The sequence below is a fragment of the Leptopilina boulardi genome, unplaced genomic scaffold, assembly GCF_019393585.1.
Source record: "Leptopilina boulardi isolate dan_hultmark-lab unplaced genomic scaffold, ZJU_Lbou_2.1 LbouV2_248, whole genome shotgun sequence".
Taxonomy (NCBI): Eukaryota; Metazoa; Arthropoda; class Insecta; order Hymenoptera; family Figitidae; genus Leptopilina; species Leptopilina boulardi.
The window spans coordinates 2,875,592-2,901,354 of NW_026137805.1; the positions used below are offsets into that span (position 1 = coordinate 2,875,592).

General features: G+C 29.3%; 3 protein-coding genes across 17 annotated transcripts in view; 1 reads left to right on the forward strand and 2 right to left on the reverse strand.

Annotated features, from left to right (window-relative positions):
• LOC127280606 (uncharacterized) overlaps positions 1-25,763 on the forward strand; it is a 263,749-nt gene that overhangs the window by 3,821 nt on the left and 234,165 nt on the right. The gene's annotated exons all lie outside the window — the stretch shown is intronic.
• LOC127280634 (complement factor H-like) lies at positions 10,562-11,904 on the reverse strand. Its single transcript, XM_051303777.1, has 5 exons — positions 11,717-11,904; positions 11,490-11,648; positions 11,146-11,355; positions 10,908-11,078; positions 10,562-10,818 (listed from the first exon to the last, which is right to left on the reverse strand). The coding sequence occupies exons 1-5, from the start codon at positions 11,799-11,801 to the stop codon at positions 10,562-10,564; spliced, it is 882 nt and encodes a 293-aa protein (XP_051159734.1). The 5' UTR covers positions 11,802-11,904.
• On the reverse strand, positions 12,543-25,644 carry LOC127280603 (voltage-dependent calcium channel subunit alpha-2/delta-3). 13 transcript variants are annotated; one of them, XM_051303714.1, is made up of 19 exons: positions 25,399-25,644; positions 24,841-25,027; positions 24,125-24,664; positions 23,633-24,040; positions 23,177-23,482; positions 21,405-21,461; positions 19,795-19,875; positions 19,628-19,702; positions 19,330-19,434; positions 19,131-19,202; positions 18,878-19,025; positions 18,706-18,772; positions 18,388-18,554; positions 18,126-18,228; positions 17,546-17,578; positions 16,332-16,615; positions 15,923-16,257; positions 15,636-15,863; positions 12,543-15,574 (listed from the first exon to the last, which is right to left on the reverse strand). In XM_051303714.1, exons 1-19 carry the CDS (start codon positions 25,479-25,481, stop codon positions 15,179-15,181), a joined length of 3,675 nt encoding a protein of 1,224 aa, XP_051159671.1. In that variant the 5' UTR covers positions 25,482-25,644; the 3' UTR covers positions 12,543-15,178. The 13 variants fall into 13 exon arrangements, with proteins under 13 accessions (XP_051159671.1, XP_051159670.1, XP_051159669.1 ...); XM_051303713.1 differs by having other exon boundaries at positions 18,126-18,225; positions 18,397-18,554; positions 18,688-18,772; XM_051303712.1 differs by having other exon boundaries at positions 18,397-18,554; positions 18,688-18,772.

Below are 25,763 nucleotides of genomic sequence, written 5' to 3' on the forward strand. Positions count from 1 at the left end.
AAGGTTTCTATTTGACATAAAACTAATTATATATAGTGATTTATATTGGTTTTTAGTAAGGAAAACAATAGTTTTACTGATTTTTTGATAAAATAAAAAAAAAAAAACTTGAAAAAAAGAAAAAAAAATGAAAAATTTGTCAAATTTGTCTTTTTTTAAAAAAATGTTTTAGTTTTTCGAAAATTTGACTATTTAAAAAAAATCTATCAGATTTTGAAAGGTGAAAAAATATTGTTTTTTGCATTAATTAAAAAAATATAATTTCTTGAACAACTGAAGTGCAAAAAAATAGAAGAAAATTGACCAATTGAAAAAATGACAAAAATTAATTATTAAATAGATTTTATCAATTAATATTTATTAAAATAGGTGTTATAAATAAAAAAGTTCACAAATTGAATATGCATATAATATATGTGAATATATTATTATCAATTATAATTCTCAATTGAAATTTCATATCAAGTTATAAATAAAAAATGTTTTTTCTAACAATATATGTTTTGTTTAAAAATGTATTTTTGCAACACTAACCTCTAAAGTTAAATTAAATTTTAAATAAAATTTAAATTCACTTATTTTGTGAATTTTGTAACGTTAGGGGGTAACAATAGTTTTTAATTTGACACTACAAAAATTCCGTCAAGTCTAATGAAGAGAACATTTTCTTTTAAAATTATTATTTAAATAAATATTTTAAACCTGAAATTACTATAAAAACCCATTTTTGCTCGCAATTTTTTTATATCACACTTTTGTTCGCACTCAAATTTTACTCCACTTTTGCTATCTGACCCTCACTTATTACTTATTGCCATTTTAATTTTTTTTATATTTAAATATTAAGAAATATTAAAATTATTAATTTATTAAATATTATATTATTATTTTTTTACTCAGGCCTTGTTGTGTTACGAGTCTATCAACTTGGATCATTATTGGAGTTTTAATTGAATTTGTTGTCAACAATGCTTTTGCTGAATGTTGTAAGGAAACTTTGCTTTGCTGCATTGGACAAGATTCTGCGTGTGTCGTGCAAAAAACATTATCGAATGTCATTATAGAAACTTTTTTTGATAAACCGTGTTATTGTACATGTATATAGTTTTAAGATAGATTTTAGTTAATTGTTTAACATTTATTATTGTAATGAGTGATAAGAAAAAAGAAACAAACAAATCTCCTCCATCACGTGCAGATATTGAAAATGCACAACGTCGCGTTGAACAAATAAATGCGATTAATAGACGCAATGTTTCGCGACAATTTGTTCCATTGTTGCCAAGGCGTAGTGATAATAATTCGGGCAGTAATCATAATTCAAATAGTGTTGATAGTAATCGTATTCGTACAGTGTACAGTAGATTTACTCCCTTATTTCCGCGTCGTTGTCAACAATCTGACAATGGTCAGAATTGTAATGTGAATCGAGTACGTCGACAGTTGTTTCCTCCGCGAGATGAAGAACATTTAAATCAAGAAAACTATTGGAAGGACAAATCTCCCCCTACTCATTCCAATCTTGGATATTTTTTAACGCTCGAAAATCACTCCAATTTGGCAATTGTTCTTTATTTATTATTCCCAATTTCACAAGTCCCAAATTTAAAATGTTTCTACCCGCGTTTACATCACGATTCCATGAGATTTTACATGAAGCACAATAAGCTGTTCTGTTTCTGAAAATGTCCATGTTTTCGTTGCAAGTGCTGCAAAGTTTTGTGGTTCGATGTTCATCGATAAAAACAATTCGTAAATTTGGATATTTAGATTGCTTTTCGATTAATCTCCTCGCAACTTTTCTTAACGGCATCCGCACGTGGCCACGCATCCATGGTGATATTTCAGGTGATCCAATCACCAACAGTTGTTTCCTCTTTACATCGCCAACCATGTAATTTGCTAAGAGATCTGTTTCACGTTGTACTGACATGTACTTGTCCCATTTCAAAGCCGCTATTTTTCGTTTTTCAAAATAAGGTTGATTTCGTTTTAGCGCTGCCAATAAATATTCTGTTGATATTAAAATTTGTTGAGGATCTTTATGATTTACTTTGTCACGATATTTCTCACTTACTTGCAAATCGTGATAATATTTTTTATAATTCTTTGTCTCATTATAAAGAATGCTTTGTCTCTTATTCTCCTGAGTTTGCCACCTGTAAGATTTTGTAGAAATTTTTATATGTTTATCTATACATTTAATATCGAAATTATCATTCATTTTTCTTTCTACTCCAGCAAATCCAAATTTCAAACCTGGGTCAAGACCCTTGAACACTTCATATTTTGTTACATCTCGCGACTCTTATTGCTGTAAAGGAGAAAAATTTGTTATATTTTTTGGTTTAACAAGATTATAAATTACAGACACAGCCACACCATCCGTCATGATTGTTTTGGAAAATTTCAATTTCTCTTTATTGACTTATATTTTAGATATGTCAAACATGTTGTTCCATCTTTCATCATTTTCATTAATTTTCTCCGGACGTCGTTGATTTTTAATGTCTTGATGTCATTTGTTTTCCAATTGTATTTCCTTTTTGATTGGAGTCAATTTTTTTGTAATTTCTTTTAATTGATTTTTTATGTTTGACGATTCTTCTGCATTTTTTGGATTATTTGCTTTTTCCAAATATTGAAAATTTCTTTCCAAACCAGTTTTTTCAGCATGCAGCAACTTTGACTTTTCTTTTAATGGCGAAATGATGTCTTTGTGCATGAGTTCTTGTGCTGCAATTTCATTGACGGTAAACTTTTCCGATGCTTTTTAAGTACATGTATAATCTGGTGCTACTTTTTTCAATTCAGTTTCCAACAGTTTTAACGCCGTATTCGTGTACCTAATGTACTTTAGACCAGGACTCATGATTGGTACAAGAATAAAACTTTTGATTCCTTCACGTGCAACATAATCTTGTAAACGATGAAAAAATATAAGAAATTTGTGACATTCCTTTCTTCTTTTAAGATCTCGAAAATCCAAATTTTCCAAGTTCAAGGCCTTTAGAGTTTCATTATCACATTCATTGTATTTGAGAAGATTGTCAAGTTTCGTTTTAATGATTTTCCTATGATTCAATTCTTCCTCCTCTTCATTGTCCTGCACTTTTTTTGTGGCCTCTTTAATATTACTTGTTTTTGTCGATGGCTTTGATGATTTGTTCTTACGTGTTGGTTTTTCCCAGTTTTTATTGTTTTTTTTAAATGTTAAACGTTCTCGATATTTTTTACCTCTATTTTTGCCCTTTGGAGGTAAATCATAAACAATTTTTCTTTGTTTTTTATCGCGATTTTGTTTTAATTTTTTAACGTTTCTAAAAATTAATTTTTCCACATGCGGCTCATAGGGATGCAACCTTTCTAATTCAGCACGTCTTGCTCTTCTTTCTTCTCGATACAGTTGTTTTATTTTTTTATTTTTTTTTGGCCCACTTCTCCCTTTTTTTCTTGTTACGTAATCTACGAATTAATTTTTTTTCACGGTAAACTCTTGTTCGCTCCTGTTGACGTTCTGTAGTTTCCATTTTATCCAATTTCATTGTAGATTTGTTTTTTTAAAATAATTCATGTTTGAAGAACGTAGCAAGTCGACTTCTGGCATGATAATGAAGATTTGTCAAGTAATTGACATTTCATTGAATTGCCATTTCCTGTATTTGAGAAGAGAGATTTGTGCAATTAAATAATTCAAATTTGCCACCCATGTACTCAGTAAACTGAGGAATAAATTCATTTTTCAATTTATTATGCATTTCTTTTTTGGCATCAGTTCTTGGTTCTGTAGAATTTTCTTTAAACAACGGAAATATTGAATTATAATCGGGACCTTGTTCGGACCAGATTTTACGTAAATAATCATTTGTGGGATGACGAAGTGCAAACTTTATAAAAATTGTAACCAATATGGTCGTTCTCGATAGCACTTTGACTTGATTAATGACCAAATCCCGAAGTTCTGGACAGCAACAAAAAGAATCAGAAAATCCAGTCTTTATCGTAAATTTTGTTTGAAGTTTTAAATCTTCACCATCATCATCATCGTCGTTGTCGTCTACTGCTGCTGATGATGATTTATCGACTTTTTCAGGTGTTTCTTTTTTGTTTTTCGATGATTGTTTTTTGGGAGTCTTTTTACGGGTATTCTGTATTTTATCAGTAGTTTTCTGCATTGACTTTTTTGTGACCATTGATATAAATGAGACTGCATCTTGTACATCAGCTTGTTTACTTGTTGACGGTTGTGGTTCGTTGGCATAATTTTTTTGTGTCGATAAAGATTTTGGTATTTTAAATTTTTCTGTTGGTGTGTTTTTTTCATTTTTAGCTTCGTATGTTGTTTTTTCGCTTCTTTTATCACTGCCCAAATTTAATTTGAATCGCTTCCTTGGAATTGGGCTGCGTTTAAATTCATTTTTTTCACCCAAATCGACAGATTCACTTGATTCAATATTTAAAAGATTTAAATTTTTCTGCCACGACAAAGTTCTATCGTCATTGTTGATGTTTGATATAAAAGGCTGAGAATTGTCATTAATTGACATTAGAGTATTTCCATCGTTAAGAAAATGTTGCTGAGGTTGTCGATGATCATCGGAGATGTCTTCTTGAAAAGATTGATCTTAACGGTAAAGAAAATTAAAACTTGGCAATGCATTTAGCTCTTGATTTAAATGTGCGTCTTCTTGAAGAGGAATTAACTGTTGATGATTCGTGGGTATTACTTCTTGAGATTGATCTTGACGGTAAACAAAATTAACACTTGGCAATGCATCTGGCTCTTGATTTAAATGTGCGTCTTCTTGAAGAGGTAACAACTGTTGATGATTCGTGGGTATTATTTCTTGAGATTGATCTTGACGGTAAACAAAATTAAAACTTGGTAATGCATCTGGCTCTTGATTTAAATGTGCGTCTTCTTGAAAAGGAAACAACTGTTGATGATTCGTGGGTATTACTTCTTGAGATTGATCTTGACGGTAAACAAAATTAACACTTGTAGATGCACTTTGTTCTTGATTTAAATGTTCTTCATCTCGCGGAGGAAACAACTGTCGACGTACTCGATTCACATTACAATTCTGACCATTGTCAGATTGTTGACAACGACGCGGAAATAAGGGGGTAAATTTACTGTACAATAATATAATATAATATATTAAATATAATATTCAATATATTAATAATTTCAATAATTCTTAATATTTAAATATAAAAAAAATTAAAATGGCAATAAGTAATAAGTGAGGGGCAGATAGCAAAAGTGGGTTAAAATTTGAGTGCGAACAAAAGTGTGAAAAAGAAATTGCAAACAAAAATGGGTTTTTATAGTAATTTCAGGTTTAGAATATTTATTTAAATAATAATTTTAAAAGAATATATTCCCTTCATTAGACTTGACGGAATTTTTGTAGTGTCAAATTAAAAAATATTGTATTGTAAATATTGTAAAATTTAAATTTACTTATTTTGTCAATTTTGTAACGTTAGGGGGTAACAATATTTTTTAATTTGACACTACAAAAATTCTGTCAAGTCTAATGAAGGGAATATATTCTTTTAAAATTATTATTTAAATAAATATTCTAAACCTGAAATTACTATAAAAACCCATTTTTGTTTGCAATTTCTTTTTCACACTTTTGTTCGCACTCAAATTTTAACCCACTTTTGCTATCTGCCCCTCACTTATTACTTATTGCCATTTTAATTTTTTTATATTTAAATATTAAGAATTATTGAAATTATTAATTTATTAAATATTATATTATTATTTTTTTACTCAGGCCTTGTTATGTTACGAGTCTATCAACTTGGATCATTTTTGGAGTTTTAATTGAATTTGTTGTCAACAATGCTTTTGATGAATATTGTAAGGAAACTTTGCTTTGCTGCATTGGACAAGATTCTGCGTGTGTCTTGCAGAAAACATTGTCGAATGTCATTATAGAAACTTTTTTTGATAAACCGTGTTATTGTACATGTATATAGTTTTAAGATAGATTTTAGTTAATTGTTTAACATTTATTATTGTAATGAGTGATAAGAAAAAAGAAACAAACAAATCTCCTCCATCACGTGCAGATATTGAAAATGCACAACGTCGCGTTTAACAAATCAATGCGATTAATAGACGCAATGTTTCGCGACAATGTTCCATTGTTACCAAGGCGTAGTGATAATAATTCGGGCAGTAATCATAATTCAAATAGTGTTGATAGTAATCGTATTCGTACAGTGTACAGTAGATTTACTCCCTTATTTCCGCGTCGTTGTCAACAATCTGACAATGGTCAGAATTGTAATGTGAATCGAGTACGTCGACAGTTGTTTCCTCCGCGAGATGAAGAACATTTAAATCAAGAACAAAGTGCATCTACAAGTGTTAATTTTGTTTACCGTCAAGATCAATCTCAAGAAGTAATACCCACGAATCATCAACAGTTGTTTCCTTTTCAAGAAGACGCACATTTAAATCAAGAGCCAGATGCATTACCAAGTTTTAATTTTGTTTACCGTCAAGATCAATCTCAAGAAATAATACCCACGAATCATCAACAGTTGTTACCTCTTCAAGAAGACGCACATTTAAATCAAGAGCCAGATGCATTGCCAAGTGTTAATTTTGTTTACCGTCAAGATCAATCTCAAGAAGTAATACCCACGAATCATCAACAGTTAATTCCTCTTCAAGAAGACGCACATTTAAATCAAGAGCTAAATGCATTGCCAAGTTTTAATTTTCTTTACCGTTAAGATCAATCTTTTCAAGAAGACATCTCCGATGATCATCGACAACCTCAGCAACATTTTCTTAACGACGGAAATACTCTAATGTCAATTAATGACAATTCTCAGCCTTTTATATCAAACATCAACAATGACGATAGAACTTTGTCGTGGCAGAAAAATTTAAATCTTTTAAATATTGAATCAAGTGAATCTGTCGATTTGGGTGAAAAAAATGAATTTAAACGCAGCCCAATTCCAAGGAAGCGATTCAAATTAAATTTGGGCAGTGATAAAAGAAGCGAAAAAACAACATACGAAGCTAAAAATGAAAAAAACACACCAACAGAAAAATTTAAAATACCAAAATCTTTATCGACACAAAAAAATTATGCCAACGAACCACAACCGTCAACAAGTAAACAAGCTGATGTACAAGATGCAGTCTCATTTATATCAATGGTCACAAAAAAGTCAATGCAGAAAACTACTGATAAAATACAGAATACCCGTAAAAAGACTCCCAAAAAACAATCATCGAAAAACAAAAAAGAAACACCTGAAAAAGTCGATAAATCATCATCAGCAGCAGTAGACGACAACGACGATGATGATGATGGTGAAGATTTAAAACTTCAAACAAAATTTACGATAAAGACTGGATTTTCTGATTCTTTTTGTTGCTGTCCAGAACTTCGGGATTTGGTCATTAATCAAGTCAAAGTGCTATCGAGAACGACCATATTGGTTACAATTTTTATAAACTTTGCACTTCGTCATCCCACAAATGATTATTTACGTAAAATCTGGTCCGAACAAGGTCCCGATTATAATTCAATATTTCCGTTGTTTAAAGAAAATTCTACAGAACCAAGAACTGATGCCAAAAAAGAAATGCATAATAAATTGAAAAATGAATTTATTCCTCAGTTTACTGAGTACATGGGTGGCAAATTTGAATTATTTAATTGCACAAATCTCTCTTCTCAAATACAGGAAATGGCAATTCAATGAAATGTCAATTACTTGACGAATCTTCATTATCATGCCAGAAGTCGACTTGCTACGTTCTTCAAACATGAATTATTTTAAAAAAACAAATCTACAATGAAATTGGATAAAATGGAAACTACAGAACGTCAACAGGAGCGAACAAGAGTTTACCGTGAAAAAAAATTAATTCGTAGATTACGTAACAAGAAAAAAAGGGAGAAGTGGGCCAAAAAAAAATAAAAAAATAAAACAACTGTATCGAGAAGAAAGAAGAGCAAGACGTGCTGAATTAGAAAGGTTGCATCCCTATGAGCCGCATGTGGAAAAATTAATTTTTAGAAACGTTAAAAAATTAAAACAAAATCGCGATAAAAAACAAAGAAAAATTGTTTATGATTTACCTCCAAAGGGCAAAAATAGAGGTAAAAAATATCGAGAACGTTTAACATTTAAAAAAAACAATAAAAACTGGGAAAAAACAACACGTAAGAACAAATCATCAAAGCCATCGACAAAAACAAGTAATATTAAAGAGGCCACAAAAAAAGTGCAGGACAATGAAGAGGAGGAAGAATTGAATCATAGGAAAATCATTAAAACGAAACTTGACAATCTTCTCAAATACAATGAATGTGATAATGAAACTCTAAAGGCCTTGAACTTGGAAAATTTGGATTTTCGAGATCTTAAAAGAAGAAAGGAATGTCACAAATTTCTTATATTTTTTCATCGTTTACAAGATTATGTTGCACGTGAAGGAATCAAAAGTTTTATTCTTGTACCAATCATGAGTCCTGGTCTAAAGTACATTAGGTACACGAATACGGCGTTAAAACTGTTGGAAACTGAATTGAAAAAAGTAGCACCAGATTATACATGTACTTAAAAAGCATCGGAAAAGTTTACCGTCAATGAAATTGCAGCACAAGAACTCATGCACAAAGACATCATTTCGCCATTAAAAGAAAAGTCAAAGTTGCTGCATGCTGAAAAAACTGGTTTGGAAAGAAATTTTCAATATTTGGAAAAAGCAAATAATCCAAAAAATGCAGAAGAATCGTCAAACATAAAAAATCAATTAAAAGAAATTACAAAAAAATTGACTCCAATCAAAAAGGAAATACAATTGGAAAACAAATGACATCAAGACATTAAAAATCAACGACGTCCGGAGAAAATTAATGAAAATGATGAAAGATGGAACAACATGTTTGACATATCTAAAATATAAGTCAATAAAGAGAAATTGAAATTTTCCAAAACAATCATGACGGATGGTGTGGCTGTGTCTGTAATTTATAATCTTGTTAAACCAAAAAATATAACAAATTTTTCTCCTTTACAGCAACAAGAGTCGCGAGATGTAACAAAATATGAAGTGTTCAAGGGTCTTGACCCAGGTTTGAAATTTGGATTTGCTGGAGTAGAAAGAAAAATGAATGATAATTTCGATATTAAATGTATAGATAAACATATAAAAATTTCTACAAAATCTTACAGGTGGCAAACTCAGGAGAATAAGAGACAAAGCATTCTTTATAATGAGACAAAGAATTATAAAAAATATTATCACGATTTGCAAGTAAGTGAGAAATATCGTGACAAAGTAAATCATAAAGATCCTCAACAAATTTTAATATCAACAGAATATTTATTGACAGCGCTAAAACGAAATCAACCTTATTTTGAAAAACGAAAAATAGCGGCTTTGAAATGGGACAAGTACATGTCAGTACAACGTGAAACAGATCTCTTAGCAAATTACATGGTTGGCGATGTAAAGAGGAAACAACTGTTGGTGATTGGATCACCTGAAATATCACCATGGATGCGTGGCCACGTGCGGATGCCGTTAAGAAAAGTTGCGAGGAGATTAATCGAAAAGCAATCTAAATATCCAAATTTACGAATTGTTTTTATCGATGAACATCGAACCACAAAACTTTGCAGCACTTGCAACGAAAACATGGACATTTTCAGAAACAGAACAGCTTATTGTGCTTCATGTAAAATCTCATGGAATCGTGATGTAAACGCGGGTAGAAACATTTTAAATTTGGTACTTGTGAAATTGGGAATAATAAATAAAGAACAATTGCCAAATTGGAGTGATTTTCGAGCGTTAAAAAATATCCAAGATTGGAATGAGTAGGGGGAGATTTGTCTTTCCAATAGTCTTCTCACTAGATGAGGGGTAAAGGGGTTAGTCCGTAAGGACGTAGGGAAAAGCGAGGCAAAGCCGCTAATGTAACTCTATTTTTTATTTCATTATATTTTCGCGCGGTTATTTCAATTGTTTTTCAATTTGAATAGATGGTAAAGTAGATATTTTAATGAAACAGTGGAGAATCTAATTCAAAATGTGAGGTTAAAAATACAAGTAATGATTATTTTTTATAAAATATCTCAAATTCTTTTAAAAAAATGTACTAAATACTTATGTTTCAAAGATATTCGGCCATTTACTGCAAGTTCATACAGTTTTAACGGCTACAATTTTCTTCCTTTTAAAAATATAAGCAAAAACGTCGCTGCCCCGCCATAAGGGGCAAAGCCGTTTTTTTGCATCTTCTTGAGAATAATTAAATTAAATAATCATGCTTATAATAAATTAAAGAATTATTATTAAAATTTGTTGTTAATTAGTTTGAAATTAATTAGAAAAAAAAATCACGTAAATTGATGGTGTAATAACGAAAATATTTACAAATAAACGTTACATTAGCGTCTTTGCCCCGCTCTCCCCTAACTTGCCCATTACTAAGTTGAAAGGCCAGACACTGTGGAACTAAAAATAAATAGAAAAAAAGTGAAAAATAGTTTTTGTATAAATATTTTAGGCACACCTACCTGGTGGTTGGGGTTCAATAACAGAATAATAATATGTTGTAAAATCTTTTTTAATTATTTTACATTCAGGTGGAGGATTTGACCACTTCCCATCGATGCAGAATGCCGCTTTTTCTCCTATTAAATTATAATATTTATTATTGCATCTATATTTTATTTTTACATCCGAAGTCGTTCTATAAAAGGGATAAACATCTCCATTTGTCAAAGTGTAATGCGAAGGACTATTTAAACAGTCATTATCTGAAAAAATTAAATATACACATCTTGAAGAAAAGTTATTTTAGTTTAAATAAACGAAATATTAAGTAAAGTGTGTTCAATATTCTTACGAATACAACGAGTGAAAAATTGATTCATCCATATTCCATTATTGCAGTAAATATTTGATTTCCTTTCATATTTTTGTGAATAATTTGAATTACACTTTACTGTCGCAATCGTACCCCTTTTATTTATTGCAACAACTCCATTTTCAATTTGGAATGGTGAACATTTTTCCTCTAAAAATAAGTATAAAAAAAAGTACAAAAAAACAATTTTTGTTAATTTTTCATAGTCAAATCATACCTGTTGATTTTGATTCTACAAAAGATTGATTTTCTGATTCTTTTAATTCACATACAGGAGGAGGATTTGACCATTTTCCATTGGTACAAAATCCGAATTTTGGTCCCTTTAATTCATATTCATAACTACACCCATAATGTATCTCTTCTTCTGAACTATATGTATCCATTTCAAGAGTATAATGCATTGAACTTTTTATACAATCATTGACTGAAAAAAATTCAAATTTAATTTTTTTTAATTTTACACATAAAGGTCTTTATTTTAGGACAGTTCTTATTTTTGAAAAAAATGTTTTTATTTTGTTTCAAAATTTTAAGAAAAATCTTAGCAAAAATTCTTACGAACACAACGGCCAAAATTTAACCAGTAATTTTGAAAACATATACTACTCGAATTTCCATATAACGTATAATTTGTATTGCAATGTAGTGTCCCAGTGATGCCATTTTCATTTATTTCAAGGTATCCATTTACAATTTCTTCTAGCTCACACGTTGAATCTGAAACCAATAAAAAAATTTAAACAATTAAGTAAATCTTTATAATTTTTAATTATATGCACATATACTTATTGTTTCTGATTTAATGAAAGATTCTTGATTGGAAAAAATTAATGCGACGAGAATTAAATTATTAATGATCTCAAACACCATTTTTAAATTTTGGCAGGTTCAAATGTTAAATCTAAATGCAAAGCCACTTTAAGTGGATGTTATCTAAATCTAATGAATTAAAGAAAATAAATTTGTTAGTGTGTCTTCTGAACTGACAAAATGAAATTTTTTTTATAACTCGATAAAACGGCTCGAGGCATAGTAATTTATAGATTGAAATGTTTACTTTTTTTAAGGTATTCAAAGATAATTTCGTTTGAAAATTCAATATATGTCTACAACAGATATAATTTTTGTAAAATTCGTGACAGTTTTAAATTTATTTTTAATCTTAACAAGAATTATTTATCTATATTTTTACGACTTTTTAAAAAGTTCAATTTGTAACTGTAAATTAGAGGCTTTGAGTTGTAATATTTGACATATTTATAAAATTCAAAATTGCGGATCCAATATGGAATCTATTTTTAAAAATAGTGTTAAAAAATGTCTAATTTTATTTGTAACACAGAAAATTAAAATGCATTAAAATAAGCTGCAACGCTTATTATTTTAATCCAATTTTGTTTATTTTAATACTAAAATGGATTAAAATAAGCACAATTGGATTAAAATAATAAGCGTTGCAGCTTATTTTAATGCCTTTTAATTTTCTGTGAAAGTGTGACTTGGAGAATTTCTTTAAATATCAGAAACTAAAATTGGAAAAACATTTATAAGAAATAGAAAAATGGGAAATAATGAAACGGGTACCGTGAAATAATTATAAGAAAACAGTAGTGGAATTTAATAATTTACTTGGAAAACATACAACAAGATTTGGTTTAAGCGCGTGACCAAAGGCACACAATCTTACATATCTCCATAGTGGGTATATATTTATATATATATATATATTATTATATTACAATAATTTACAAAAATGAATCGTAGATAATCTTTTTTTTTTATTATTATAAATATGAAACGACGCGCATTGTATTTGTAAGTCGATCGATGTACAATATTACGAACGTCAGTTAATGAGATTTTTTTTTAATTTAAAAATGTTTTTGATGAACTTACGTTCGTTTTTATGAATACTGCTTTAATAATTAATTTATTTATATATGTAATACAGTTGAACCTCCCAATTCTGTAACTCGGGTAGCAGCGAGCGTCAATGGCTCCCTCGCTGCTACCCGACTACCAATAGAGCGTCCGGCCGAGCGCTAAACGAGTTATAGAATTAGGAGGTTCAGTTTTATCATAGTATAGTTTAATTATTATTTACTTATTTTATTTTTATGTTCAGTACATGAAATGCAACGCTTTCCATAAAATACTTCCACTTAAAATGTTCCTATAAGCACTCATAAAAACTTTAACAATATTTTTCAAAGTTCGTACTTTGTAGAACTTGAGTTTTCTTTTTTTATTAAATTCAGAAGTATATATTAAAGAAATTTGAATAGAAAAAGTTTATGGAAAAAAATCACAAAATTACTTGCAAGAATGATGAAGTTACTGATTGGCTATTTAACTTGAGTAAAATTGGAAAGAAACAAATAATCTTTTTTTTTGTTTGTTAAAACAATATTCCAATTTTCTTAACAGAACATTAATTACACAATGTAATAAATAAAACTACTAATTAATTATTTGAAGTAATTAACTAATATTTTATTTTAATTAATTTAGTTATATTATATAATATTAATTAATTATCTAGTAGATTAATATAAAATATATGAATTAAATAGACATATTTTTTCTATCAATAGATAAAATATATTTAAATAAAATTAATATTAATAATTTAAAGAAACAAATTTTTTTGTATTTTAATAAAATTTCAAGTAATTGATTGAGCCAAAAAAGTGGCGATTAACAATAAATAAATTTTTTGTAACTTGCAACATACACACACACACACACACAATTTTCAATCAAATCTAGAGCACCATGGTATATACAATTTTATATATATAGTTTATAAAACATGCAATAAGAATGAAAAAGTAGCAGTTCATATTAACGAACGTAGTTCTTCACGTATGTATATATATATATATTCGGCAGTACGAATTTTCACGTCTATTTTATTATTTATATTTGTGGACTTTATTTCAATTTTTTTTCTCTCAATACTTTTGTGACAATGAGAGAGAAGGAGAGTATGAAAAATTGAAAGTGCACCTAAGAGTGCAAAAAAAAAAATAAAAAAAAAGTCGGTACAATCGGACGCCGGCGTCCTTAAAGGTACTTGTTTCAAAAAAATGTTTTTTCAATTCGGAAAAATTTTGGCATTATCAGCATTTTTTTCTCTAGTACAATATAGAAGTTGCGCGCGCTACACGTGAGAAAAGAAGATAACGCTCTATCTCCACTTTTTGTTCGCTACGCCGCGCAACGTTCCTCGAGTCGACGAGCCACATTAAAAATTAAAAACGTTACTCGTTTGGGAAATTAATTCATTTTAGTTCTTCTCCTATTTATATTTAAATTCCTACTTTTTCTTTTTGCTCACGAACAAAAGTACGTCGTATGGATTTCTCGTAAAATTTATTTTAAACTTAATAAATAATTGCAAAGAGAACTTTGATTCTCCCTTCGAGAATAATATTATTATTCGATTCTTAATAAGTGTACTTTATTTACAGAGGAAAATTTATAGTAAAAATTGAAGAATCAAGTTCTTTGTCTTCATTTTAAATAATTTTTTTTTCATCTTGATCGAGTTGTTTATAAAGATTATTGTAATTATATATAGCAATTTTATAATATATAGAAGCTATTTGATAGCTCTATAATAAATTTTTGTTTAATTTTATTTTTTCTGTGGGGGTGTATATAACAATTGTTCTAGTACAGTAAAGAAATTAAAAATAAAATTGTTTAACGACTTGATTTATTATCAAAGTGGACCATTTTTGTTGTTGAGATTATACGATAAATACCCATTAAATGAATAAGTCTTTAATATTAATTATTCCATCCCCTCGAATTCAAAAATCACATAAACTTTTAATATTTTTAATTAACAATTAAATGAAAATTAACATAAAAACTTGGAAGAATATCAACAAAATAAATTTTTATGAAAGATTCAAAAACAAACAATAAAGAGAAAATTTCTCAACTATTTGAAAAACTTGAATAACTTAATACAAGTGAGATATATTTGAAAAATTGTTGTCAAATATTTGACATTGTTTCTTTTTTCTGGTTGACCAATATTTTGGAAAAATTCTATAAACTAGTTATATTAAAAATTGTGTTTTTTGACTAAATTCTTTAAAGAACTAGTTTTGAAAAATTGTGTGAAAAATTTTGAAAAATATTTATGACGAATTTTGAATTGTAGCAGTCTTTGGTGAATTTTTTTTGGCTAAATTCCATTTAAAGGGATTAAAAAATGTGATTCTCGGGGGTTTTTAGGAAAAGGGAAAATATAGCCTGAGTTGATAGCAGGATATTACGAGTGAGATAATGATAAATTTGAAATTTGATTTAAAGTTCGAGGCATGACCGCACTGATCGCGAATTTCACTTTCATTTCGATGACTTCGTACACAAGACATTGGTCTTTTCCTTTTCAAAGTGCTATTCACTGCTTTCATACATGCCAATGACATTAATGAACTGTCCTCAAATGTTTCCGTGTGCATTATTTTAAAATTATTCTCCTCAATTTCAGGACACGTTGTGTCAATTATCAACAGTAACATATTACTGAGCTCAACTGGTTGAATAACATAAGGCCGCGCACATCTATCGGAATCAACGTCATATTCCTTTGTGTTCGTGTGATTTAGAAGATATAAATCCACCTGGAAAGTAAAATTATTATTTACTTCTTAATTAAATTATTAATTTTTACAATAATTTTACCTCCTTATCACATGATTGTGGCCTTGTTCTTTTAATTTTAATTTTGTCATAATAACGTGCTTCTCTTGTCTCATCTGACATTTGTGAACTATCATCAGCAAATTCTTGATTTGAATATAAATCCATATTTGCATAAGCATAGTCGCTATGCCAAATTCCTGCTTTTGCAATTGCCCAAGCAGCGTGCGCAAAAAACCAGGACGCTGCTGCTCGAAGAAGTTTCCATGGCTAAAAGAATTAATGTTGTAGTGAATTTTTGACATCATTTAAAAATATTAATTACTAACCGTTATCAAAATATTTCCAACGTTGCTTTCAGCAGTTGGTGGGAAGCATACTGCTTGATAATCGTAAATTGTAACTTTATTAAAAATCCCCCTGTGTATTAGACTTTTCATTATAGTGCCACGCACTTCACCAAGAAATCGAGCCGCATGTTTATCGTCATTTGACGCCAAAATATATCCATGATTGTCTATTAGATAACATGCCACATCGGGATGTTTACAATTTGCTGTACAATTCTCACAAGTATCAGTTATATTCTGAAAGAGACCCTGCAATGCCGAGTGTAAAAATTGAAAACCCACTACACCCACTGGTGCTTTGGCTGTTCCAGAACCTGAAAAAATTGATCCTTTTACAAAAATTACCTTATAAAAGAAAGTAAGGTAGGAAATAAAAATTTTAACATACCAACAAATACAGCACGACTGGCAGTGACCAATGTACTGTTATTAATTAAATTTCGATGCTTATGAATAATTGGTACTGAAAAAACAAAACTCTCCGGATAAACATAATGTTGTTCCACAGCTCTTTTGTACCAAATTTCATCAATTGCTCGTGGATATTTTGATCCAAAATTTTCCTCCTTCTCCTTAATATCATCATCTAAATGAAATTCTTGCCATCTCGTTAAGCCACTGTGCGTCGCCATAAAGGAGACAGTAAATCCAAAACGTTGCCAAAATTCTTTCCTGTGAGGAAAATAATGCTATAACTATTTTATGCTAAACAAATTATTTTCGCTGCAAATTTTATAATATACTTGACAAGGTATATAATAATAAAAAATAATAATAACGTTTTCGCACAATTGGAATATTTACTCAAAAATACAATCTAAAATTAAATGGCAATTATATTATTCATAAAAAAAACAAGTGTAACAAATAATGTTCTAACAAAAAAAAAGTGTAATTCTCCTTCTTCCTCGTCCTGTAAAGAGTATGTTTTATATTACAAGCAAAAAAATAATGCATTATATTACACATCAATATTTTACAAAAGAAAATGTTTTACGCAAATACAAAAAAATGCTTTTAATATGATCTTTAAGATAAAAAAAGCGAAGGGAATTTATATTAAAATTCTTATATACAAAAACGAATAAAAGCGAAATTGTTGAAATTCGTTTATGCGCTTTTTTATTATCCGTTTGATTAGGTATATGTATAGCTTAAATATAAGAATATTTCATAATGCTTCATCAAATGCTGTTTTTGTATTATAAAAGTGTATTATTTTTATAAATGTGAACGAATCTGAGGATTTTTTGCAATAAAGGTTTTTAATATTACCTATAATTCTAAGTTTAAAAAAAATTAATTCCAAAGTTTCGTCCACTTAATATGCAGAATCACTGCGTATACAAAATAAATGCGATATCATTAAAAATACATTCTAAATTAATTTTGCAGAGTTAAATAAAAATGTGCACAAAATTTATTAAGTATATATAAATATAAATATATTTATAGCTTAGATGAACATGGTAACAAGACAATAAATAGAGAATAAATTTTTTTTAAAAAAGTAATAAATTATAAAAATCAACTAATTGAATCGCGAGTTAATTTTTTAAGTCTATATAAAGAACGTAATTAGGTGCGATGTGATGACGTTACCTGGGTAGGAGTTTCATCAGCCTAGTTAAAAGTCTGCATGGCGTCAAAGTGGTAAGTATTATTAGTTAAAAAAGAACAGGTGCATTTTATCTATCCGATATACAAAAAAAATGTGCATTAAAAACGAACTAAAATAATATATAAACACTCAAGAAACATGTGTCTGTATATGTGTATATATATTTGTGAACCTCTATTTCATAAAGTTATTATTATTTCTACTTTGTAGAATTTTTCCAAAAAATAAAGATAGAAACATTTGTAACTATCTTTAATTCGTATTCTACATTATAAAAAAGAGAAGAAAAAAAATATAATTGTCAACGATGATTGTGCACACGTAAGTTAAGTGCGAATTATTTTTAAATGTGAAAAAAAATTTATTTTTTCAAGTTTTAATATCAATTTTTTGTTTATTTTACCGAAACACTGAATTTACGTGACACATCTAATAATAAACAGTTGTGTTAAAGTTTTTAGTGAAAAAAATTGTATAAGAAAGATTTTTCATTTTATAAACTAATATCGAAAACAATTTAATTTTTCATTAGGAGGGTGAAAAAAAACAAAAATTGCTTACCCTTTTTCATCCCGAATTGACGAGGCATTCGCAAACCACTGGGTTACCTGAGCGTCATGCACTAAATTCAGGAGAAGACGCCGGTCACAGTAATAAGAATCTACTGTGCAAAAATAATTTTATTAAACATTTCAAATATTCATAAAAAAATATTTATTAATAAACAGGGTCGACTTTAGATGAAAGCCCACCCTGATAATAAATTGCAGTTTAAAAAAAATCCACTTTTTAAATTATAAACAAATTATATCGAACAATATACCTGACTTACTGAAGGTCTTTGAACTAGCGTTCGACTTTTCTGGGGGTTGAGATCTTTGTTTAGCATCAATCCACCTCCATGGTGGTTCTTGTTGCCGAGTTCTATTTAAAAAATGCAAAAGTTGATCCTCCGGTGATCGAAACTCAAATTCCCCATCGTAATGATATCTAAAAATTGTGTATATTACCATATGAAATGAAATTTAAACCATGACTAGCGTCATTTAATAAAAAAAATGTCAGGAAATGTCGCTAGTCTGAACTCTTATAAGTATAAAATACTTCTATACTATATAATTACACTGTTGTCACAACTAACTTGCAATAAATCCAATCCGGATGAACTCGCCAATTATTTCCTGAGAAGTAGGCGAGAACATTTGTCCCTGAAAAAGAAATGAAAAGAAAGTTAAAAATCGACACAAAATAATAAAAAAAAGCAAAATCTTTTAAAAATTAAAAAAAACTTTAATTTTTAAATTTTTTAATACCTTGAGACAATAATCTCTTGGTTTCAACAGCAGCGTGAATCCTGTAATTACCATTCTGATCATACTCGGGTAAACTGACCACCACCGTAAATGTAGTATTCTCAATTCCCATGTAATCGTATTTTCTTCTTACTCGGCCAACCCGTTGCTAAAAATACAAGAAAAAAAAATTTACCACTCATTCCCCCCAGTGAAAGATATTAATAATTATTAAATACGTTCAATAATTTTCCAATTATATTCATAAACTCACCATATCGTCGTAATGGTATCTCGTGTGAAGTGTCACGCTACCGCTCTTTTGATTAATCACGTCGTCACGAAGCTACCAATAAAAAAAAGGAAAGACAAATTAAGGTCAAGCATATATTACGCTCAAAAAAATGTTTATTGATTTCATTAGCACAACAAAATATTAATTAATTTAATAGATTAATAATCATGATAATTACCGCGATTAAAGCATCGTCAAAATCACGCGGACCTCTGTCTTGATCCACCAATTCGACCTCAACCATATCCACACTATTGTACGCTGGTTTTAGAATATTCTGAAACTGTTTTTAAAACAAAAATCTTATTTTTATGTTTCCACGCCCACTAGGAGGAGTTTTTGGATAGCCACTCCCACTTGAAGGCGTGGTTATAATTAAATCCACCCCCATTACACAAAATAGGACGCTCAATTAATTTTATTTATTATTAAATATATTGTGACAATATAATTATTAATTGAAAACTATAACTTACCACTGGACGAAGGTCTGGATGTGTCAGAATATAACCGTTATTTGTTACGAGAAAAGCGTAACCATTGACGCCCAGCTAGAAAAAGAATTTATCAATTTTTTAGATTTTCTATTGTAAAAGATGATTGTATATTTAAAAAAAAAAACAAAAAATGTATATTCATTTACCGTATGAGGCATCATAAATCTTTGTATTTCTGTAATTGGCACATCTGTCCCGGCAACGCCAAGGAGTTTTGCTATTTTCGTCTGCAAAAATACAGTTCGATTACTAAAACCAGAATCCACAAAAAAGCGAAAAGCAAGCGACGAAGGTACAGACACAATCGTCGAGTTTCAAGTCTCATTACCAAGAAGCATTAATATAATAAATAATCTACCTTCCCCAAAAATGCTAAAAGGATTGAACAACAGGCCTTGAAAATATCACAAAGTTCAATTATTTACAATTTTTTGCAAAAAAATATTCATTTTTTAAATATTCTTTATACATTTTTCAGTATTATATAAATTATAATTCTTCAAATTTAAAATTAACAAAAAAGTTAAATATTCAAGTGTAATTAATTAATTATCAAAAATTAACCTTTAGATTAAAGTTAAGGTAATTTGAATTATATATTCTTTATTTAAAATAAAAAGAAAGTTTTTTAAAATACAATTTTAATTAACTTTTATCAAATAATTGATATTTGTAAAAACAATGCTATTGAATGTAATTAATTTCATAGTCTTTGTTTTAAAATTCAATAGAGACTATGTGATATTTTCAAACTCGTAATGAATTTTCTAATAATAATAATAATAATAATAATAATAATAATAATAATAATAATAATAATAATAATAATAATAATAATATAAATCCACACACGTCTATATGAAGAAATAATAGTGGTAGCGATAATACTAATAATTAATAATAATTAATAATAATAATAATAATAAAAATAGTAGTAGTAATAGTAGTAGTAGTATATAAGTAACAACAATAATAAAACCTTCATCATCATAAGAATTTTGATGGCCATAACTCACTACAGTTTCAATAGCAGAATATAAGTAAAGATTATTTTTTTAATCTATCACACTATCGAAATAATTTTTTTGTATGATAATAACAAATAAAGAAAGAAATGTTTTTTTATCATAAAACTAAATAATTTATATCTACTCTTCTACATAGAAAAATAAATGATCGATATTTACTTTCTATGAATTTCTTTTTAATTTATAAATAAATTAATTTTTATATTCTTTATTCTCTTTAAGAATTTTTAGTTATAAATTTAATCAATATATTACTATGATCTCATTGATATTAAGTAGCGAAACCTTTCTACTATCTTGATACAATACACAGGGTGACTATATTTATGTATAATACCTAGACCTATCTAATTAATCAATAAAAAAAATACTAATTTAAAATGCCAATTATCTCAGATCAAAATAAGATACCAGAGACGAACTTGGACCTATAAAATTATGTAGTGGATAAAACTTTCTCAGATAACGTAATTAATTAACTAAGAAAAGGAATAATAATAAGTAACAGTAATAATAATAATAAAAATGAATAATAAATATTTAAATAATAATTAGTGACATTTGCAGTATATATAAATATGTATAGCGAATTTATATAGAGATTTTTGCGAAAGAGAAAAGAGGAAGCTTTCGTCATCTGATCAAGTTTTGCAAAAATTAAGGGAGCAAGGGTTTTCTATATGCATTGAAACAAGTTCGCTTTTCTTTGCTTTTTTTTAGCTGCCAACCTCTCTTGTCTCTTCGACCCAGTAGGCCTCTTTCACCAGGACCTGCTCAGTGATGTTCTGTGGACAAACAGGGACTTAAGACCAATCAACAGACAAGATTCAAACTCTCACAAGATTTATCCCGATCGTACGCACAGTTTCGTTCGCACCTCATTTTCTTTTTCGTTCATTAAAAAATATATATAGATATATATTGTGTATTTACAACAACAACAAAAAAAAACACCATCTTTAAAATGACACGTGTCTTTTTTTGGAAAGGACTTTGGGAGACACCATCCAACAGTAAGTCACTTGGAAAATTTAAATCATCTATTTTTTTACAGGAAAAAAAATTCCTAAAACTATTTAATACAATTTTTTTAATTCCACGCCTCTTTAAGGGAAGGAAAATAAACATATCATTTTAGAGTGGGAGGGATTTTGTAATGACACGCCTATTTAATAAAATTTCTTCGTAATTGGAAACTTACGCCCCCACCCTGCTAGAATGGATTAGTAAGTAGGAGGGATTTAGTAGTGACACGCCCTTTTAAATCTCTTTCACTGTTCCTGAAAAGAAGGACATCTAGAATTTTTCATTAAACGTTAAATAAAATCAATTTTTATTAGATTAATTTTTAGCATCATAAGGAGGAAAAGTTTTAAAACACGCCTCTAACTGGGAGAGGCACTCCCATTTATGGGCGGAACTACCGATACGCCCATCCCTAAAGTGGGCGTACGCTTTAAATGGCACCACCCTCAAACAGAAAGGACATATAATTAAAAAGGATCTTGAGCAATAAAAGCAATAAAATCTTTAGCCTGCAAAATAGAAAGAATTTTTACTAGTGAAATACCCCTAAAGTAGGAGTGATCCTCAGATAGCTACGCCCATAAACGCGAAAATAACAACTAAAATTAAGAAATTTCTTTTAGTGACTTAATGCAGGATTGTCTCTCACATTTTCAAGGTGCAATTAATTAAACATAAAACAATCGTGCACACAAATTATGTACATAGATTTATTGTTTGTCACGGAAGTGAAGATTAACAGGATATTTAATGATTCGTTTTTTATTTTTTTTTAAATATCAATTATTTAAAATCTTGTTTTTTCTTTAAATTATTATGCATTAAACATCCTGATGAACGAAAGCGTGAGTGATCGTACAAGTTTTTTTTATAATAATCTATTTAACTGGAAAGGCAGAAGGCAAAATAATTAATAATCAAATAGAGTTCTGCAACAACGTGTATTTTTTTAAATTCAAGCAATAGGTTTAAAGAATTAAATTATTTTTTTCACGATAGGTAAGAACTTTTAATTGTTTTAAAATATCTGTTTTATTCGTTTTTATTATTTTTATCATTATTTGTTGTTTCAGAACACTAAAATTGCGAGCATGCAAATGAATTTTGAATATATATGTCGACGATCTCATTTTTTATTATTTCATTAGCTTTAGTTAAATTAAAAGAATTAATAAGAAATTGAAAATTTTTCTTTTTTATACTATAATAGTAGAAAAATTTTTTAATTTAAAAAGAAAGAAAACTTGAGATTCTTGAATATAAACTTACAATTGTTCAAAGCCAATTGATATATAAGCTATAATATATTATTATTGTTTTAGTATCTTTAAATAAAAGAAAAAAGTTATTGAAAAAAATTTTGCGAAAAGCTTTTTAAAAACTTTTGCCAGTTTATCTATAATAGATAATTATACTTTTTTTCGTTTTATAATATACATATATAGGTGAAAGAAAACTTGCCACTAAAACTCACCGCGTTGGATCGTGTGTCGTAAACTGGTGTACTGACAGAAGTCATTAATCTATATTTCTGTTGACCCTGATAACGAAAATAAGTCTCTTCCACTTCATCAATGGAATCGTCATCATCGTTTGTCGTTTGATTGACCATTCTACTTCTTAGGACCATCAACTTTTGTTGACTGCAAAGATTTTGCTCCCAGAGCCAATCAGTCATTTTTGGATCCTCAATGTCCGCATAGACTGGGGTCCAAATTGTTGGATGATCAGTTTTTTTCAACACCAATGGCCTCGCCATAACGGGTATGTAATTCAATACCTGAAAATTAAATTATCTTTCAGTTCGCAGGGACCGATTTTTACTCCACAAATAGCTTCCTAGTGTGGAAAATGGTTATTTTGTTTACTAGGATTGAAAACGGTATTTCTTCTCCCCAGGGTTTTTTTTGAATTCAATTTTCATTCTCACCTGCTCTCGAACTTCTGCCATTGTTGATAAATGTACAAAATATCCTCTGTTTGCACAGGCCATCCATTTGACTTCTCTGTAATCAGCCACTTCCCTACCAATGAGATAAGTAAATATTCTCACTGGCATATCCGCCTGATCAGGATTATCAGGGTTGCTGTACCAATTGTAATATTTAAATGTATCTTTATAATTTTCTGGAACACCATCAGTAATTAACATTATCGCTTGATTACAATCGGCACCCTCCTTACTGGCCCGATAATAAGCCAACATTTCAAAAGCCTGCGATAAGACCATTGAAAAATTTGCTATTCTCTCCGTCGTCATGTTTTGAATGCCTTTTTTTAATTCTCGAATATTCGCCAAATTCGCCTGTACCAATCGATTGCTAAAACACTTAACCACCTAAGAAAAATGAGAAAATAAATTAATAAAAATTAATTTCATTCCAAACAACATTTATTATTCTCTCTCCCAGAAAAAACTTACACTACTTGTTTCATTGGAGAATGTGATGATATTGACAAAATCATTATTTCCCAATGTGTCAAGAATATTATTGACAACATGTCGAGCAATTTCTTTTCTGATACCCGTCATACTACCGGACGTGTCAACAAGGATGAGAATATCCTTTGGACTTGTTGCAGCTTCAATGTACCAACTTCGTGTTCGACAATCAAAAAGATCGACTTCCTCCATTTGCCAATTGGTGGCGGGAAATTGTCTCATAAAACCAGTGGCACTGCCAAAATATTGCCACGACAATGAGGGATCTTGTTGATAATTATTTACAAAAATTTTATCTAATTCTTCTGACCATTTAATAGCTCGTATTACTTCTGGCGCACGATCATAAACATTTGTCGGCACATGAACTGCCGACATACTTAAATTAACTAAACCACCAAAATGATAATCATTCGTTAAATCAATTGTATTATTTTTTGCATTCACATAAAGATAATCTTTCGACGGTGTGACGTCTGGCGCTGATTCGGCAACTTTTTGCGCCACGTCCATTATTCGCTGTTGGAAATAGCATTAATTAAATTATAATTCTCAGTCTTACTCTCTAGTGTTAAAAATGATAGGATTAAAAGCAGTGTTTTTATCCCTTGGGTGAAAAATTGTCACTTTGGCCAAGAGTGAGAAATTGTTATTCTAATAAGATAATTGTTGAAAAAACAAAGAAATGATCATACCTTGATTGCAGAAATCTTGGACTCCATCATTGCTTTAATATCTTTTGCAATATCTTTAACCAATTGACTTCCATCTTTCGGTTGGACCGTCGCATGTTGGTAGGTAGCTTGAAATTTTTCTACGTTTGTGACATATTTCCCGAGTTGGGATAATTCGAAGCCTAATTTTCGGGCCCATACCTTAACTCTAAATCAAGACAATAATATGAAAGTTGATGTACACATATATACACAGTGTTGACAACACAAAAGCATTGCCGGAAAAAATTTATTCTAATTCTATTTTTAAATTTAATTTACCGATTTCAATTTAAAGAAGAAAACATTTTTTTATACTTGACAATTTTAACACACTTTAAAAGTAGAGAAATTCGTGGAACATTTTTTTAAATAACAATTTAAAGCGAATAGGATTTTCTAAAGGACAAATTAATTTATATCTATACAGAAGACTCGAAAAGTGACAATGAAATTGTGAAAAATACATTTTCCTCTGTATGTTTTTTATGCATATATAATGATTAAAATTTATAAATAAATAACGATGCTGTTACTTACGGGCTGAATGTAATTCGTTCACCTCTAGTTGATGCTTGAATGATAATAAAAAACGCGAAAAACGACAACAGCCAGGACCTCATTACTTTAAAAAATGTCCCGTTAAATCTTCGTAAAACCGAATGGTAACATTAAAAAAGAATTGAATTTAAAATGAAAATGTTTTCGAATGACATTCGTCACACGTTTCAACTCTGGCCTCTATACCTTCCCTGACTTTCCATATACCCTATTGATTACGTTGTGCTGGGCGTGCGCGCAATTCCCGCAGTCCATATTATGGGTTTCCCCTCGCGCACACATATCCCCTTAATCAAAAAGGCACAGCTGATCAACAATAACAAGACACACGAAAAGAGAAGAAA